Source organism: Manis pentadactyla, chromosome 2 (assembly GCF_030020395.1).
Source record: "Manis pentadactyla isolate mManPen7 chromosome 2, mManPen7.hap1, whole genome shotgun sequence".
NCBI lineage: Eukaryota > Metazoa > Chordata > Mammalia > Pholidota > Manidae > Manis > Manis pentadactyla.
The window spans coordinates 72,653,563-72,673,170 of NC_080020.1; the positions used below are offsets into that span (position 1 = coordinate 72,653,563).

At 33.4% G+C, this 19,608-nt stretch overlaps 1 protein-coding gene across 10 annotated transcripts in view; it reads left to right on the forward strand.

Annotated features, from left to right (window-relative positions):
- The window catches only part of TMEM161B (transmembrane protein 161B), a 65,924-nt gene extending 59,703 nt beyond the window's left edge, over nucleotides 1-6,221 (forward strand). For 6 of the 10 annotated variants that reach the window (XM_036925645.2, XM_036925650.2, XM_057493631.1 and 3 more), the window contains 3 exons: nucleotides 2,324-2,498; nucleotides 3,513-3,609; nucleotides 4,763-6,216. In XM_036925645.2, coding sequence (XP_036781540.1) covers nucleotides 2,324-2,498; nucleotides 3,513-3,609; nucleotides 4,763-5,040 — 550 coding nt within the window. In that variant the 3' untranslated portion in view covers nucleotides 5,041-6,216. Of the gene's footprint in view, nucleotides 1-2,323; nucleotides 2,499-3,512; nucleotides 3,610-4,762 lie in introns of all 10 variants that reach the window. The other 4 variants (XM_036925641.2, XM_036925651.2, XM_036925648.2 and 1 more) reach the window with 4 other exon arrangements.
- Nucleotides 6,222-19,608: the final 13,387 nt, after the last annotated feature.

A 19,608-nucleotide genomic window follows, 5' to 3' on the forward strand; every position in this document is an offset into this window, starting at 1 on the left:
AAACCTAAGGATCCAAGGGTTCTAGACAAAATGTCAGAAACTTCTAACTCATGTTTTTGATCCTGAAAGCATTCCCAGTCCTTCCTTGAAGTTTGGTCATAGAAATTAGATTTTATCTTCCTGTAATTATGTTCTCTGATTTTATGTTTGCCTTAGTTTAATTAGTAAAACTAGGAAACTAGCATTTATGATCCATCCATCATAAGTCAGTTATTATGCTAGGTATTGAAACTTTACATATTTTATCTCATTCATTCCTACAGTAATTCCCTATTTGTGATTGCTGTTTTCAGCCCATTTTATAAATGAAATAAGAAATTTAAAAGTTAAATAATTTGGCTAAGGTTATTCAGCCAGATTTGGAGTATATAAAGCATTTAGTGGTTATACCAACATTTCTTTCCCACTTTTAGCCTGACTAAACTTTTGCAGATTAGTAGTAAATACTATGCTTAAAGGAAATGGGGATAAGGGAGTTTTCCTTTGGGTATATATTAAATTACAGAAAAAATTTTGTTATGCACAAAGACTTAGGATCCTGTTCCTATAGCTTTGTTTCCTTTGTACTATCCCCATTTCTGACCTGCTTCATAAACATTCTTACCTTTGCTCCATCCTATTGTGTTTTGTCAGACCATTATATTAAGTGGTTAGATAAAGGAGATTTTTTATTTTGTTTGAAATCCAAAGTCCATGTGGTAGGTTGAGAAAGAATGGCTGCCTATCAATCAAAGAGAATGAGATGAAGAAGAAAGCAAATGACAGGTTCTTCGTCTGTCACATCGACTAAATGCTTTGTGGAAAGTTCTTTATTTGTAGGCAGAAGCAAAAATGGTTAAAAAGCAATGTCAACATGAAAATGTATTTAAATCCATCCATGTGTTCTGATATCACATCAAAAAATAAAATGTGGGCAGAGTCCATTTGTGCTCGTGACCTTGTAAGAAGAAAACCAAAAGAGAAAGTATACAGTAAAACCTAGAATGGCTTTAGGAATTTGGAGAAATTTCTTCTGCGTGTTCTTCACCTGTATGTTTTATCCCAGCTCAGTCTCCTTCCTGAGATATCCCATCAGATGAACTAACCAAATCTTTTCTATGAAGTTAGTTAAGTAATCTGAATTTGAAGGTAATATTTAATGACTATTATCTTAAAATCCTGAACTGCTCATAAACTGAGCAGTTAACTTTTGATTCATTGCCTTATTCCATTCTCTTCATTTCTGTTGTCTGTTACTGTCAAAGTCTGTCTTATAGCTGTCTTCAGGATGCTACCAGTCAAACCTCCTTATTGTACAACTCCAGGGAGCCCAGTATACAGGCCATCTGGAAAGGTTCAAGGCTGTGAATGACCTCATGTCTTGTGTACTTTCAGTCTCACATGAATGACTTCTTATTTCATTGTTCATTATAGTGGAAATGTGTTGGTGAAAAGTTATGCCTTTATTCTTCCTAGTCAATCGTGCTTTTCCATTGGAATTTTATATCACATATTAAGTGCCTAATGTGATTAGAATAGATGCCCAGCATTGTCTAGACATTACTTTTTAATTGCTCACAATGTTATACTTTATCAAAGCAGAAACCATGATCTTCTAAAAACATTAAACCCCAAAGGATATCAGAAGTTATCTCTTTTTTAAAGTCCTTTAAGGCATCCTTCTCTAGTAGTATAGTTTCTGAAAAAATGTCTGAAGGATACATCTTCTCACCTGGAATCCTAACTGTAGCCTTGAGGAATTGCTCAGAACTGAGCCAGCTTCAGCATATCATAGGTTAAATGAACTTGTTGAAGAGGAATCTGAGGCATCTGATTTTTTCATAATAAATCAGAATTCTTGCTTTTCCAATGATCCCAATCAGGAATTTGCAGAGTGAAAGATCCTATTTGAATATCTATATAATCAGACAAAATTCAAGCCAGTAACAAGTGGGTTGTTGACTTCATAGTTCCACAGGCAATCTGAGGTTTCCTTTCTCCTTTTCTCTAAGATCACCCAACTTCTCTTATCATTTCACAGTCAATCCTGTATTCCATGGAGGAGAGTGAATAGAGAATAGGATCTCAAGTATTTCTCCACATTTTTCTTCTAGATATCTGTTACTACTTTACTTCTATGATAATTTTATCTACCTGGTTCTGTTAAGCAAGTGAAACTATTATATAGTTAAGTCTGTAGTAGAGTGGGATACTTTTTGTTTTATACTTTCACTGTGGCTGAGTATAGATTTCCTATAGCTCATATACAGTGAACATTGGCATGTGTAACTGTGCTGGCATATTTTAGTCTTTGAGAGCACCATATCAACTTTTTTGTCTGTAGAATGACAGAAGCTACATTCGATACTCTGCGACTCTGGCTAATAATTCTGCTGTGTGCTTTACGCTTGGCCATGATGCGTAGTCACCTGCAAGCTTACTTAAACTTAGCCCAGAAATGTGTGGATCAGATGAAGAAAGAAGCAGGGCGTATCAGTACGGTTGAGCTACAGAAAATGGTAAGTTTTACACTGTAGTCAGAATAAGAAATAGCGAATGCTATGAGGTAAGTAAAACAAATATTTGGTTTCCTTTAACAGTAATTTCACCCCGAAATATTCTTATTGTAAATAAATGGGATAACTTTAAATTGACAGATGTTAAAAAGACCTTGATCTGAGTTTGGCTAAGTGAGGAGAGGGTCTCAGTTCCTCTTCCGGCCTTAAGTGCTCTAAATATCATGCAGTTTGGGTCACAAAGCTATAGTATATCTACTATTGCTAAATGCGACTCCCAAATTGATTTGAAAGATATTACAGATATTATTGTCCAGCCTTTATAACTCAAAGTTTTAGTGATTAAATTTATTCCTTTTAACATTATTCCAAATACTTGAATATGAAACATAAATAGTTAATTTAATGGGGAGTCCAGAGAAGGAAAGTACTAGGAATCCATCCACCTTGATAGTAGACTGGATCTATAATCCAGTCATTGGGTATTGGGTCCTCATTTTTTATTCTCCCTTATAGTCAGGAGTATTTATCAAGATTCAGGTTTTGTTCTGTTTTGACTTTTGTATGTTTTCATACTTTCCATAATTTCACCTCAGTTGAATGTGTTCATATGGAATGGGGATTAAAAGGCTTTTATTTATGAGGGGTTTATGCTCACATATGACTGCCTATTGTTTAATTTGATGTTTTAGGTGCTGTCTTTAGAGATTTTATGAAATGTATGTGAATAAAAAACACTGAATTTTAGTGGTTATTTTCTCCAATTTATATTAATCACTTACAAGCTATTTTTAAGGAATTTAATATTTTCACATTTTAAAAAACATCTTCAAACTGAGCTTTTCTGAAGTCAGTTTTGGGGCATTTACATTGAAGTGTAAAACACTACCATTTAGCTTCCTTCCCCTGAAAGGATTACTTAGCTTTTAGACAATTCAGTTCGACAATTATATGAAAGTTTAATTTGCTCATAGCATGTCAGCTGTATTAAACACTTAAGAATATTGTTGGTTGCAGGTTGCTCGAGTCTTTTACTACCTTTGTGTCATTGCACTGCAGTACATGGCTCCTCTGGTAATGCTGCTTCATACAACGCTGCTTTTGAAAACACTAGGTAGGCCTGCTCTGGCAACTGGGAAACATGCTTTATTTTCTACCTATAACTGATAATGCTTTTTGTTACCTATGAATAAATACGTCCCTTAAAATTGTTTGTCACTTTAAAAGTTTTAAGAAGAAACATGGGAAAATTTTATCTCTAGAAGTTGATTTGTTTTCTTGGTTTTGAAAACTCAGGCTGATACTATTTTAGAACATGTTTTACTTAGAAGGATTGTTTGCTAACTGTTAACTCCCTAATTACTGAGTTACCTAAGTGAACATCCTTGATCTTAGTTATTTTGGGTGGTAAGAGGATGATTTAAGATTTTGTTATTAAACAAGGTACTTGCAAATTTATATGAATTACAGAATTCTTTGGTGAGTTCTACTTTAGATAACTTAGGTTAATAAAGATTTCTCAGTGGAAGAACAAAGTTCTCCTTATAAGTCTGTTCACTTATAAGCTATCAAGTCCCTGTAATTATTCAAGAACTATCTTAGATGAGATAGTCTACCAATGTAGGGGCTTAAGAACTCCAGAAGAACTATAAGTTTTATTTGAGTAGGCTTAGTAGATACCACAGAGCTGATGATAGATGTAAATGTCCTTTATGAATCTATGAAACATAAAGGAGTAGCTCAATTGTAAATTATGTGATTCATATCCTATCCAGCATAAGAAAGTATATGAGAAAAAATTTCTGGAAGCTATTAATAGCCTCTTACACTGAAGTCATTGATAATTTCTGAGAAAGAAATTTATTCTGATATTCTAGAGGTAGAAAAGATTTCTAAGAAGTTACTGAGTCTTTCCTTGTTACTCCAGTAGAGGTAGTTGATTCATGTATTATACAAGGAAAAAATTGTTTTTATTATTTTACCATATTTTAATGCAGTTAATTAAAAGTAAATTAGACTTTTTACCTTTTACGTGTACTTTCACTGATAAGGCCAGAATGTAGTCTGGTCAAGTTAAGTGAATTTTTTTACCAGGTTATAGACAGATTCACTATTTTATTTTATTTTCAATGTAAAATAATTTGCTATGCTACTAAATTTCTTGTTCTTAATTTCAAATATAAGTTAAAGAATGTGCTTATTTATTTTAATAAGAAACTTTGAAGTTAGTTGCTCTTCACATTTTATTTGCATCTTGAATTTTCTAGGTAATCATTCCTGGGGGATCTATCCAGAATCAGTCTCTACCTTGCCAGCAGATAATAGTCTGTCCTCCAATTCTGTTTATTCTGAATTACCATCTGCTGAAGGGAAAATGAAGGTAACTGTTACACAAATAACAGTGGCACTAAGCAGCTTAAAAAACATTTTCACTCCTCTGCTTTTTCGAGGACTTCTGTCTTTTCTGACCTGGTGGATTGCTGCTTGTCTCTTTTCTACAAGCCTTTTTGGGCTTTTCTATCACCAGTATCTGACTGTGGCATGAATCTCAGTTAGCAGAAGTGGATATCCAAGTCACACTTTGAATGCAAACATTTGTGCCCTTGAAGGGCTGATGAAAACCAGAAGAAAGCAAATTCAAAGGCAAACAAGAAACATATCAGAGTATCTTACTTTAAATGCTTCCTCTGTATTCTCAGGGTGAATTAATGGTATAATATTTAAGATTACAGAATAGATTATTAACTACTATACTGAGGCATTGGAATTTTAACTCCTTGTATTAACTGATGTGAGAGGGCTATCTACAAGGGTAATACTTCTGATTACCTTGGTTTACAGAAACTTCTAGCAGTCTTGAAACTTCTCATATGACTTCAGTTATTGATTGATTGCTCTTAATGGTATTAAGGTACTGTTAATATTCCTAGTGGCTACCTATAGAACAGTCTTCAAACTGAGCCGTGCTTTAGGGGAGGGAAAGGAGCTAAAGTTGCTTCTGTTGGTAATGTATTAGTCACTCTTCAAACAATAATTGGAAAATCCAACAGAAAGAAAGAAATAGCTACTGTATATTACAGTAAAGAAAGCTACATAGTAATTTTAAATTTAATGGAAATGTACATGCTTACTGTGCACAAGTACTGCTGCTTAAGAGTAGCAAGAGTATTGTTTTAAAAGGTATTCTGTCCAACTTGAGGGATCTTTTAAAAGGATTGGCTATATGAACATTTGCAATCTTGCTGTTAGGTTTGGACTCCCATATTTTATTTCATTCTATGATCCTAAATATAGTTCTTTTTAATAGTCTAAAAATATTTATCAATATTGATCAGACTTAAAAAAATTACTTTGGAATCCTGCTGACTACCTGTATGTATTGTATATATATTATATATTAAATATATAATATATTGAGATTATAAAAGGTAAAAATATTAGATCCTTATAATATTTTAAGTTGCTGAATGTATGTTAAAATGTGATTGAATGAGATGTATTTGTATCTAGAAATTTTCTTTTTGGAATGAAATTAAAATACATTTTAGAAGTTCATCCGAGTGAGCAATTTATTTGTTGCCTGTGTATGAGAGTACTTAATATTTTATAAATACTTAGATATTTTTCCCAAGTTAAAATCATTTTTCTGTCACTTTCAAAAACAGAACCATTCCCACTCTAACCTACAGGTATCATTTAAACCCATGTTAATTAAATAAGATTTGTTTTAAATTTGTAGTGTTTAAAATTAGAAATACTAAAATTTAAATAAGACTCTTCTTGATGGTTTTTATATCTAAAACCTCAAATGAATGATTACAGTTATAAAGGGAATGAGTATAAGAGATAAACAGGATTTTTTTTTTTTTTTAAAGAAGAATTTTTAGATAAACTTCCATACAACTTTCTTGAGAGGCTGTATATTACATTTCAGTGCTATGGTCACTACTGGAAGCAGTTTTGAAACTGTTCTTTTGGAATTACTTAACAAGATTTGTGGTTCACATTCATTTGACTGATTTCAATACAGCAAATTCCTGCTTTTGGTATAAATTAAATATTTTGGAAAAAAGTTGATATTTTTAGTAAGTACTTAAGTTGGGTTAAAACTCTTTAGTTGAAAGTAATTGTGACTAAAGCCTAGTATCATAGTTCATGTGTATTTCCAAAAGACGCATCCCAAATATATCTTGAGATATATCAGCATCCATAGAATAAGTTCCTTGTAACAAGGTTATAGCTAAGTATGACATTTATTTTTTACTTAAAGTTTATCACATGTAGGACTTGAAAAGAATCTCACCTGGTATTTATAACCATTTTTATTAAAGAGCCACATTTTAAAAATTGTAAAAATTGTAATTGAAGTTATTATTTTGAGTTTCAAAGATTGTACTGTGGAGTAATGTGGGAGAAAAAAGGCATAGAATTCATTATTGGATGGAATAACATGTATTTCTAAAATACTATTGATTCACTCTTTTTAAACGAGTTCTCCCTAAGTATACTAAGGACTTGTACAAACTGCATATTAATTTAAGTGATGGATTTGGTTTAGGTTTCGTTAGCCTTTCACAGCAAATCTGAAGACAATGACGGTTGTTAACTATTAACTGGCTTAATTAAGCATTTTGTCTTTATACCAGGAATTATGTTAAGTGTAAAAGGGTTTGTACTGTATTTAAGCCAAATAATTTCTTGAGATATAACTGATATATAATGTTGTATTAGTTTTAGTTTGATCTACAGATATATTGTTAAATGATTCCAAATAATATTCTAAAATCCTAAATTAAGCCAGCAAAATTTTTTTATTTTTTATGTTGAATCCTAGTCATTATAAATGCTTCAAAGGTCAGTTATTTTTATTTTATATTTTGGCCAAATTAACTAGGAACCCTTATAATCTTGCTTTATAGGATTTGTGAAAATTTATTTGACAATTTGTTGGTTACTTTCCCTCCTACACCCCTACCCCCAATGAATTGCACTATAAAAATCAGAGCTCTGTTCTCCCGACTACCCCTTTTGGTTTGTCTGAAATGAAAAGCATATAATTTTATCTTAATATCCGTATGCATTTTGATTATCTTTGGTACTTTCCCCAGAAGTCCAGTTGCTCTGCATAAATGACCAGTGCATCCAAGCAGAATGGACTCAGACTCATTGTCTTATTGTTTCTGATATAAATATCATTGATAAAATAGTAACATTTCTTACTGAGTTATGATTCAGAAGAGATATTCATCCATTAATGGAATTGATAGGTCCAGGAAGCAATAAGTGAAATTCACTATGAAATCTATAATTGGAACTTCACTGGATAGATTTTATTCTTTCAAATGAAAGATTAAATTCTCAGTACTGCAAAGCATAGGGTCTCAACATTCTCTGAATTCATACACACTTTCTGAGCCATCTCATAATTGAAAATGGTCTATCATGCTATATGTCTCTATTCAAAATAAAACTAAGTGATTTTTGAATGTGGATCATCCTGTGTCTTCACAGAGCTTTAGGTGGCTTAAAGAATCAGATTTAAACACACTTATGATCCTAGAGCTTGTACCCAGTGTCTCAAATAGTCATATAATCTCATCTTTTAATTCCCACTCTTCTCATTATGTCTATAACCTGGGTTTATAGCTGAGCTGGTTATATGCCATGAAAAGTCTGACATGGACACTGAGGATGATCAAAAGCTAATGTCAACCTTTCCATTCTTTAAAATGGTAAACATTTTATTTATTTTTGTTTTCTTCATAAAAAAAAAGAAAAACCAAATAGAGCCTGTTCATATGCATGTCTAGGTGGGCTTGTTCTTTGATGATTCAGAGGGAGTGTGTTTTTTTCTATTGTTTTTCTTTTCTTTCCCTTTTAATGCCCTCTTTGTGGTTAGTCCTCCTCTTTCTCCCATTTGGCAAATGACTATTCATTATCTTAAATGGAGTAGCAGCATAATTTTGTGGAAAGAATATTAATATAAAAGTGAGGAAACATCTCTTCTCATCCCATTTCTGCCTGCAACTATCATTGCACTTACTAGGCATTCAACCCATACTAATTAAATGGAACTGAATTATCACTGTTGACCTCAGTTTTATCATATGTACAATAAAAGAGTTTACATTATGACTATATATTTCTAAATTTGAGATCAGTTTCTCTGTGTTAGCATGAGAAAAGGTAAGTAGTTGTTTTTGGTTTCAGGAATGGTTACATATTATGTTAGAGGACAGTGTTAGTTGAAAATGAATTTACAAAGAGTGTTTTCTCCTAGAATATTTTAGTTTATACTCATTTAATTATTTGTTCAGTAAGTATTTATTGAGTGTTTATAATATTCCAGAACCTATACCCTATATATGGCAGCAAACAAAGCATCAAAATCACTGCCCTCCAAGAGCTTAGAGTCTAGTGGGAGGGTATGGATCTAAACAAAGACAAATATGAGTCAAATGTAGGATATGTGGGTGATAAAAGATCTAAGCAGGGAATGGGGAGCCAGGGAAGGGAAAGTATGAAGCTGACGGGTGGGGGTAGAGTGAAAATTTTAAATAGAGCATTGAGGGTAAGCCTCACTGAGGTCATTTCTGAGTAATGGCCTGAAGTACATGAGGACCATCATAATGTTATTTTCTTACATCAGTGTAGTTCATTGGTCAACAAACACTCTTGATTGTTTGGACTTTGCTAATTGTGAGTTTGCTAAAAAAGTTTTTTTAAAGATGGACAATATTGCATTATTTACAACAGCCAAGATAAGGAAGCAGCCAAAGCATCCATCAATAGATAAATGTTTAAAGAAGAGGTGGTACATATACACAATGCAATATTACTCCGATATAAAAAAGAAGGAAATCCTGCCATTTGTGACAACATGGATAGACCTAGAGGGTATTCTGCTAAGTGAAATAAGCCAGGCAGAGAAAAACAAGTGCCATATGATCTCACCTATATGTGGAAACTAAAACCAGAACAAAACAAAATGAACGAAAGAGCAATACTCATAGATACCGAGAAGTGACTTGTGGTTACCATGGAGGAGGGGTTGGGATGGGTGGGTGAAGCTGGTGAAGGATAAAAAAGGGAAAAAAAAATCTCAATCATAATATAAACTAGTCACAGGGATGAATGTACAGCATAGAGAATATAGTCAGTAGTTCTGTAACATCTTTTATGTTGACAGTAACTACTAGGTGGGGTGAAGATTTAATATGTGTATAATTGTTGAATCACTGTGTTGTATACTTGAAACCAATATAATGTTGTATAGCAAAATAAAAAAGATGGACAGTATTATATATTCCCCTTGTCAGTTGGTGTGTTGAACAGGAAAGATAATAGCCTTTCAGCAAATACAATCTCCGTAGTCCACTTCCTGTAGTTTTTCCGTCAAGTGCTTCTTAATTCAAACATGTTTACATGTTATTTCAGTAGAACTTTTAAAAACTCCAAGGGCTTCAAGTGTTGTAGGATCCTAAAGCAGTATGATGTGTACATTGGCAGACATATTTTACTCCCCATTCTTTAATCTGTCAGAAAATCTTTTACACAAAGGGAATTATACAGAGTAACATGTTCAATTTCGATTAATAACATCTTACTGATATTTCAAATATATAACACAGTTTGAATATACTAAGTATCCATCACTGAAATATTAAGAATAAAGGAGATGTATTTTTTTAAATTAAGGTATCATTGATATACAATCTTACAAAGGTTTCACATGAGCAATATTGTGGTTTCAGCATTCCACCCATATTATCAAGTTCCCCCTCAATCCCATGGCAATCACTGTCCATCAGTGTAGTAAGATGCTATAGAGTCATTACTTGTATTCAAAGGAGATGTATTTCAAAAATAGTTCTCTGAAAAATTTAGCTTTAATATCTATTTTGTTTATTTGGAGTGTATTTTATTTTATGTTATTCTACAGTGAAACAATATGCTTAGGAATAGAACAGAATATTTGAAAAGACTAAATGAAACTATGTTAATGGAAGCACCTTAAGTAGTAATGATAAGATATGTGAATTACAGTAATTGTTTATGTATATATTTACTTTTTCATTTCTACTTTAAAAAATTTTCTTAGAGCATGAAATAATTTTTTCCAAATATTTAAATTTCTATCGTTATAATAGATGATCTGTTAACTGTTTTGGATAAATAGCTGATGTCCAAAGTTGATAATTTGTCAATTGAGTAGTCTTTTGAAACTGAGTGTCAACATCAGAGGAAAAACTGAATTACAGAAATAAACCAAAAAATTTTTTTAATTTAATCATTAAATTTTTAGAAATTTTTTTGTAAAAATTTTTTAAAATTTATACTGTAAAAATGGGGAAAGCAGTCATTTCAACTGTTGGCCCTAGAATAGTTGGATATCCACATTTTAAAAATTGAACCCCAATCCCTTATATATGGTATGTAATACTTCATACTACATACAAAAATTAATTCAATGACCATCTATATATACCTCATTGTAAAAGTTAATACCATAAAGTTTTCAGAAGAATTAATGAAAGGATAGTTTGATAATTTTAGGGGTGGGAAAATGTTCTATAGGACACAAGCAATAATAATCAAATTTATTTTAAAGATAAAATAGACTTCATTTAATTAAAAACATCTGCTGCTTAAGAAACCTGTTAAGAAAATAGACATGTCATAGCCTGAGATAAAATATTTGCAAAACATGAGACAAAGGACTACTGTTCAGCATGTACAAAAGCTACTGAAAACAAAAAAAGAATGGGCAAGAAATTTAAATAGACACTTCATTGTTGACTGCAAGGCACATTAAAAAGTCTTCAACCTCTAGCAATTTTAATATGAAGATTCTAGTTACAGTTTTCTGTAATTCTACTTGAATTCATTTAGGCTCTTAAATCACTGGGTTTTTATCTCAGATTGAGTTCAAGTTTGACTAATTTTTCTACCCTAAGGAAAGAAGTGGAAATGCAGTTGCAGTGCATTGTTGGATTTTATGATTTTTTTGACAGCCCTCTGCAGAAGAATGTCTTGAAAGAAAAGGGTGTTAGATTCTTAAAAATTGGTAGTTACATAAAATGTTTAGTAGTAGCACTACCTGGATCAAGCGTAAAAGGTTTTTCAATACATGTTCAGACATACTCAGTAAATTTGATAATACTTTTCTTTGCCTCTTTAAGTACTGATTGTACTTGAAAATATTAAAGTTCTTGGCAGAAATAGTGGATTTGAGTTTTAGCATTTTCAGTGGAAGAGCACTTCTTGTTCTCATGACTCCATTTGAATGCCATTTAGAAGTGCCATGGTTGTAATTAATTATTCAGCTGTGTATGTTGCTCACTTGTAAAACAATAAAATTCTTTTACTTTTAAAAAATTGAATTCGTTCCACTATTCATTAACCCTCTGTTCATTCTTTCTCCAATGTTTTTCTGTTATTTTTTTTTTCTTTATGTTTCATTTTGGATAGTTTTTACTGTTATGTCTTGAAGTTCACTAACTTGTTTTTTTGGTGTCTGATCTGGTGTTTAACTCATTCAGTATGTTTATCATTTCAGACCTTTTATTTAATCTCTAGAAGTTCAATTTGGGTCTTTTTTTATTTCCTCCACGTCTTACCTTAACATCTTCATGCTTTGTTTTCTTCAACATATATATTTGAAATAGCTGATTCAATATCCTCTCTACTAGTGTTTTCTGTGTAGATTTGGAACTTGTGTCTGTCGATTGATTTTTCTTCTCATCCTGGGTCATACTTTCTTGCTTGTTTGCATTCCTGAAAATCTTTGACCAGATGCCAGACACTGCATTTGGCCATGCTGGGTAGTAGATATTTTTGTATTTCTTTAAATATTCTTGAGCTTTGTTCTGTATTAAGCTGAGTTACTAGGAAATCTGGGAGACAAGTTTTGGTTCTTTCGAAGCTTGCTTTTAAAACGAGAGAACAGCCTTTAATTTAGTGCTAATTTTTGCACTAAAATATCCTTCTGAGTACTTGACCACTGCCCTGTGTGTTAAAGTTTTCTCAGTCTGGCTGGTGGAAACAGGAACTTTCCTTCCCCTGTTGAGTCCCAAGGATTGTTCTGCCCATTCCTTTTTGGTGGTTTTTTTCTGCAACATGGGATGATTTCCTGAAATGCATTTATTAATCTAATCAACTGAACACATGAAGGAACTCTGCCAATCTCTAAAGCTTTCTCTTCAGCTCTTCTTTCTAATATTCTCCTGTCTTGTTCCTAGTTGCCTTTGCCTCCCCAGATTCTCAGCTTAGGGTGACCACTGGGCTTGGCTTGTGGTCCCTGTACTGTGGCTTGAATGTATGTGGAGCAGAGTTCACCTCATAATTTTTCTTCTTTCAGGGATCACTACTGTGCTGCCTGTTCAGTATCTGAAAACTGTTGTTTCGTGTATTTCGTTGAGTGCTTTAGTTCTGTAAGATGGAAGAGTACATCTAGTCCCTATTAACTTTACCTTAGCTAGTGGTGAAAGGCCCCAGCTTCTGAGTTTTAATTTTTTACTAGATACTTTTGTTCTCCACCAAGAGCCTGTTCAGAGACAGCCTTCCATTCACATATTATTTTAAAGATGTGTCACTCAACATCATATGTCATCAAGGAAATGCTAATTAAAACTACAATGAGATAACACTACTCACTGGAACGGCTAAAATTAAAAACTTTGACACCACTAGATGGTGGCAAGGAAATGAAGCAACTAGAACTCTCATACTTTGTGTTACAGCCACATTAGAAATGATGCAACCACTTTATAAAAAGTTCTAGTAGTTTTTTTATATAAAATAAAAACGTATCTACCCAGCAATTCTACAATGAAGTGTTTACCCAAGAGAAATAAAAACACATCCAGGGAAAGACTTTTTAAGAATATTCATAACAACTTTATTCAAAATAGCCCAATACTGGAAACTGTCCAACTGTCCATCAGTAGTAGAAGAGGTAAACACATTGGGATATGTGCATAATGGGATACTACTCAGCATAGTAATACATTGTATTAGATGCACAGTGTCTTCCTTTTTTGTGAGTACAGTATGGAAAAGGGGGAAAAAAGCTAACTACAGTGGAGAAACTTGACAAACATCACCTTAGCCAAGTTATCAAGGCTAACATCAACAATTAAATTATAGTATGTCCCCTTAATATATTGTGATGAGAATGGCTCCTTACCTCCATGGTCTTCCTTCCAAAAAGCCCTAACACTAGTCTAATTCATGAGAAAAATAACAGAAAAATCACAATTGAGGGACATTTCTACAAAATATCTGACTAGTACTTCTCAGAACTTGCAAGGATATAAAAAACAAGGAAATTACAAGAAATTGCTAGAGCCAAGAGGAGACTAGAGAGACATAATGACAAAATATGTGGGATCATAGAAGAGAAGGGCATTAGGTAAAAACTAAGGAAATTGGAACTAAGTATGGACATAGGTAATAATGTATCAGTGTTGATTCAGTAGTTGTGATCAATGTTAATACTAGGATCAAGTGGGTATAGATATATAGAACTACTATTTCTGTAATTTTTCTGTAATTCTGAAACTTCTACAATTTAAGTTTATTTAAAAATATATTTGATGGTTATCTACAGTTTATTAAAATTATATAAATGTTAGACCCCTGGATGAAAAATAAGAGCAGAGCTCAAAGTTAGGTTGCTGAATGTAATGGAGTATTGTGTATTAAGATAAGTAGAATAGGACAATGTAATGTTTTTCATTAAGCTAAATTGACACAGTTTTAAAGGGTTGTTCTTTATTCTAAGATTGTTTCTAGAGTTTGTGGTGTTAAAATACTGCTTCGTAATGATGCTAATAGATTTGTTCTGCTCTACTACCACAATAAAAAGTTTATATCAGTCCCTGAAATAAAAGAAAGTCACAGCCTTTATCAATTCATTTCCTGAAAACTCAGAACTTTGATCCTCCTGGTTGGTAAAGCCAAAATACTATTGCTTAATGGTATTTCTCCTATATTTACCTCTACATATTTTTAAGAGTCTAGATGGTATACTTTCTGGCACCCTTGAGCAAAGGAAGTAAAAGCAGAAGAACCAAGTAAAATAATAGCAGAGGTCCCATAACCTCATCTGGTATTTGGTGGTAAAGGGGAATTCCAGGATCTTTCAAAGTTCAGAATTCAAGAAAACTTTTATCAGCTCTTATCAGTGATGTAGGAAGTGAAGACCCTAAGGAATATGACACCTCAGGGCAATGGATTCAGAGAGTGAATGGGAAAAATCTGTCCAAAACAGAACCCAAAAGGATTAATACGGGTTTTTATGTTTTAGGGTGGAGTGAGCAAGGGGGTTTCTTCCTAGATTACAGGAGTTGGAAGTTCCACTGACTTTACGATTTGAGGTTATCTGAAAATAATTTAAACTTCCATCTACAACTTCTACAACTGCTATTGCCTTGTGTGGTAACAGTTGCATTTAAAAAGCAAGGCAAAGTTTCAAGTGCTTTCATTGATAGATTTACCTCTATAAACTGTTTTAGTAACGTGTCCATTCAAATGGTGCATTAGTTTGCCTAGCAAACAGTGTCTCCCGTTTGCGACTGTAATATGTACTGTGTATGTAAATGAGTAAGACAGGGTTTGCCTTGAAGTGACTCCTAGTTGAGAGACATTGCCATACAGTATAGTAAGCACTTTGTTGAGGATTAGTGTAACTGATGTTTAAGGAAAACTTTCTGAAGGACAAAAGCTTCCTTGAAAGTTGGAGTTTGTGTGGCCACATAGCTGCACGTTAAGAAAATCAAGATGTTGAGTTACCAATATTCTTAGTTAATGTTAAGAGTAACTAAGAAGAAACTTCTAAGTTAGCATTTGGAATAATATTGAAAGAAAAAGACATATTCTAGAATCACAGATATGGGGATAGCATGATGAAAACACTATTTAAACCACTATTTTAGAAGTCTGGAAATGTATATAATAAACTTGCTTTGAGCAGGATTCCTTATTAAGATGAAAGGAAAAAAATAGATGGTCTACCTTAAAGTCCATTTCCATAAACTCTATCTTTGCAGTTGCTAATGAAACACAAAGCAGAAAACACCAAACTTATAGAGCATGCATTTATTTATCCAGAGACAAAGCTAGAGGAACCTAGAAGTGAGGTTCAGATTAAAGACATTGGGAAAGGGATACATTCTGTCCTGCAGAGAGGAAAGAGGCTATCTAACATCAGAATGTCTTTGCACATTCAGTGCCAAGGCAAAAGCCATGTGATGGTCCCAAAGAAGAGAATTATTTGCTACTAGGAAATGAAGTTATAGCAGCTGTTTCTCTGGATCTCTTCCAATTTTAACGTTCTTTGCAAAAGGTTCACAGTTGTTTGAGATGGCTGACTCAAACTCAGAAACTCCCCCCATTGTACTGCTCGTGAGGATCGATGGAATTGGACTGGTTGGGGTATCCAGCTAAGAGGAAGTGGAGTTGCAGGTACATGTCATTCAGGTTTAGTGGGGTATGTTTATGTGACTTTCTGTCAACTTCCATGTATAGTTATTGCTGGCCCTCAAGTATGGACTAGTTTCTAAAGTATTCCTAAATCCCACATGCCTTAATACTCATCCACCATCATGACATAAGTTATAGGGCCAGAGGCATGTCACCTAGTAAAAATACTGTGCTACTTTTCTGATTTTGTAGCATTTGTATTGTTTTCAATGTTATAATGATGTTTGTGATTTGATGTGGTCTTTCATTCTAAGTAACAACTTACTTTTTAACAATTTTGTTACATAATTATATATTTTTCTTAAAGAGAGACCCCCCCCAAATTGTTTATGCTTCAGGATCCACAAAACCTGAATCTGCCCGTTTAATTCATCTAATGGGACTTCCAACACATTCTCCCTTCTGCTCCAGTTATCAATCAGTCAAACAACAGCAATGTGTCCATCTGCTTACAGCTGCATAGAAGTACAAGAAGGTAAAATTTTTATTTCATGTGTAGACATGCAAATCTTTAAAAAATAACTACCTCTTTGAGGTAGTGCTTTGACCTGCCTTTCAGTTAGGTATAACCAGTTATTCCAACACTATTTAGTTCCTGATTTGTTTAAAATTGAAATAATCAATAACTGACACTCGGAAGATGAAGGATTTATAATCTGGGTTATATGAATGATTTAAGAAGTAAGAATGCTTAGCAAACTCCTTAAATTTCTTTTTAAGATGTTTCTGTGTGTAAGTGTTCTAAGGAGAAAGTGCTTCATAACTTGTCAAATTCTCAAAGAGATGTGTGACTAAAAATTGTTAAGAATCATTGAAGTAGAGGCTCATTTATGTTTGAGAATGAATTGCAAAGGGAAAGGTCTGAAATTCTCTAGAAGTAGTAGAGTCATCAAAAAGTAAAAGCTGGGACAGACTAGAAACAGAATGGGGTGATAGAAAAAATCAAGTTGATATTGATAAAGTAATTCTACATTTGTACTGAGTACTCAGTGCTATTCTTACTTTGTAAATATGTATCTTCCTATGATGAAAAGAGTATAAAATATTTTCCTTTTTTTCATACCATGGGAACATGGCTGATATATTTTAATGCAAGTAATTTAAAAATTTTGTTCTTTTATAATGATCTCAATACATTTTAATCATTCATTGAGGAGCTCAAATTATCAATATCTGTACTTTAAAGTCCTTCAGTATTGATGGTGGGCATCATTGTTTCTTTGCATGTCTAATGGTTTTTACACAACTGTACCATACCAGAGATGTCCTGTTTCCTGAGTCTGAGATCCTTATGCCCCACATACAGACAGTCATTGCACCCATCACACAGCTAGTCCTAGGTATCATTCCATGCTTAGCATAAAAATCACTTTGGGACTGGGAAGGAGGAGGGAAGTGGGGTGAGGGGGCTTCCTTCAATCCTAAATTGAATGGCTTCCTCTCTTGCCCTTAAAATTACTTATTCAACTCTTGTTTTCCCTGCCAAACTATAAGCACCAGGTGCCAGAACTGAAGGCATTTTTCTACTACTGTATCCCTAAGACTTAGCAAACAGTGATTTTTAGTGAGCCCTTAAGATTATTATTGTTAGTTATTTTTAAACTATCTTAAATTTACATCAAAGTTTCAAGTGTGAAGAACATGTTTTTTTAATTTGCTGAATTATTTGATAGTAAATTGCTCACAAAATGTCTCATCACTCCCTAATCTTTAGTGAATTTTCTTGACAAAGACATTCTCCTGTGTAATGGCAAAACAACTACCAAAATCAGGAATTTTGTATTGATAGATGATTTCCAACTAAACCTTAGTCAGTTTTTGCCAGTGTCCAATGTCCTTTATGTAATCCATTGTAAAATCACTGAATTTAGTCGTCATGCCATCACTAAAACAGCTCCTTAATCCTTTCTTGGCTCTCATGGCCTTAACCATTTTGAAGATTATAGGCCAGGTATTTGATAGAATGACCCTCAGTCTGCATTTGTCTGATATTTCCTTATGAATAAATTCAGGTTATTCAGCTTTGGCAGGATTATTACAAGTGACTTCTTGCTTTTCTCATTGTATCTCATCAGCACAAAGTTATTGATGATGCTCACTTTAATCCCTTGATTAAGGTGGTGTCTTCCACTATAAAGATGTTTTTGTTCTTTTGTAATTATTTTATGGAGAAGTATCTTGAAGCAATGTAAATATTGGTTCTCACCAAACTTAGAATTCATTAATCTTTTTAAATCCTATGGACTTGTGTTTATTAAATGAATCATTATCTGTTACTGTTGTTACTTATCCTGATGCTCAAATTGTCCTAGATGTTGTCCTTGAAGTTCCTTCAGGCTGGCTTCTTTGACTTTTTGACATATCTCAGTTATTCTTTGAGCTCTTCCTTTCTGGTACAGCTTAATGTTCCAAACTCCCCTTGCATTTTCCCTACTCTGGAATCAATCATTTCTCTAGAAACCCTGGTTTCTTTTAGTGGCAAATGGTATTTAAAAACCATGAGTTGATCATTTAGGTATGTTTATTGCTTTTGTATTGTCAGTGTTCCCAGACCCTCTCAGTGGACAGAGCTATGGCATATGTGACTGTAAGTACATACACATAAATACAGAAACATACATTTACAATTATATTTGTTTTCATATCCATCATTATACATTGACAACCATGGTGGTGCCCCCCTGCTAGGATGGATGCCTAATTTGTTAGCCTACTTTGTTCACATTTTTAAGGACTACATTATTCAAGAAGATGAAGGGGTCAAAGATTACTTTTTAAATGTTTGAATAAAAGCTAAATTAAGATGTTGACTTTTGTCTCAAGTTCCTCCAACCTATTGATGTGTTTTAGCTCTTTCCACACTAGACCGCATTTCTTGCATTTCTCTTGGTATGTGGTAGGAAGAGTTCTCCTTTATGAGAAATATGAGAGTCAGTCCTTTTCTTTTATTGTAAGTTTTTATGTTTATATTTGTTTGGTTCAGTATTTCTCACTTGGCATTTTTGGCAGGAAATACTTTATTACAGGATAAAAACTGTACTGCAAAATAGTTTGTATCCCTGACTTCCCACTCACTATTGCCACCAGAAGCCCCTCACTAAAAAACTGGGAATAACTAAAAAGCAGAAACAAAACATTTCTACACATTTCCAGTTGCTTTCTAGAAAGGCGACTTTCTCCTTTTTGAGAACCCCTGGAGTTCTTTGCAGTTTGTGTAATAGCTGTTTCCTGATACACCCTTAGGGTCACATTAATTCACATGGGAACACACTCACATGGAAGTTTGACTACCTCAGTCTGTTCTACATCAAGTGTTTTAACTTTGTCAAATCAATGCTCTTTTTTGATAAAGAAAAAGTAAGTCCTTTTTGGCCTGTTTTGGGTTCCAAGCCCAAAACCAAATGCTGCTTTGTAAGATTTCTGACATTGAATGTCCCTTAAATTAATCTAAGTATGAAAGCCATAAATACAAAGCTGTCTGAAGCAACTGGGTTATCAATTTTTAATGTAAGGCCCCAATGCTAAAGATGAAATGTATGTTACTGGCTTTTTAGCAACATAATTTCATAGGAATGGTAGATTGGGTGTAGGCAAGCCATTGCAGGACCACACTCAGAGGCTCACAAAC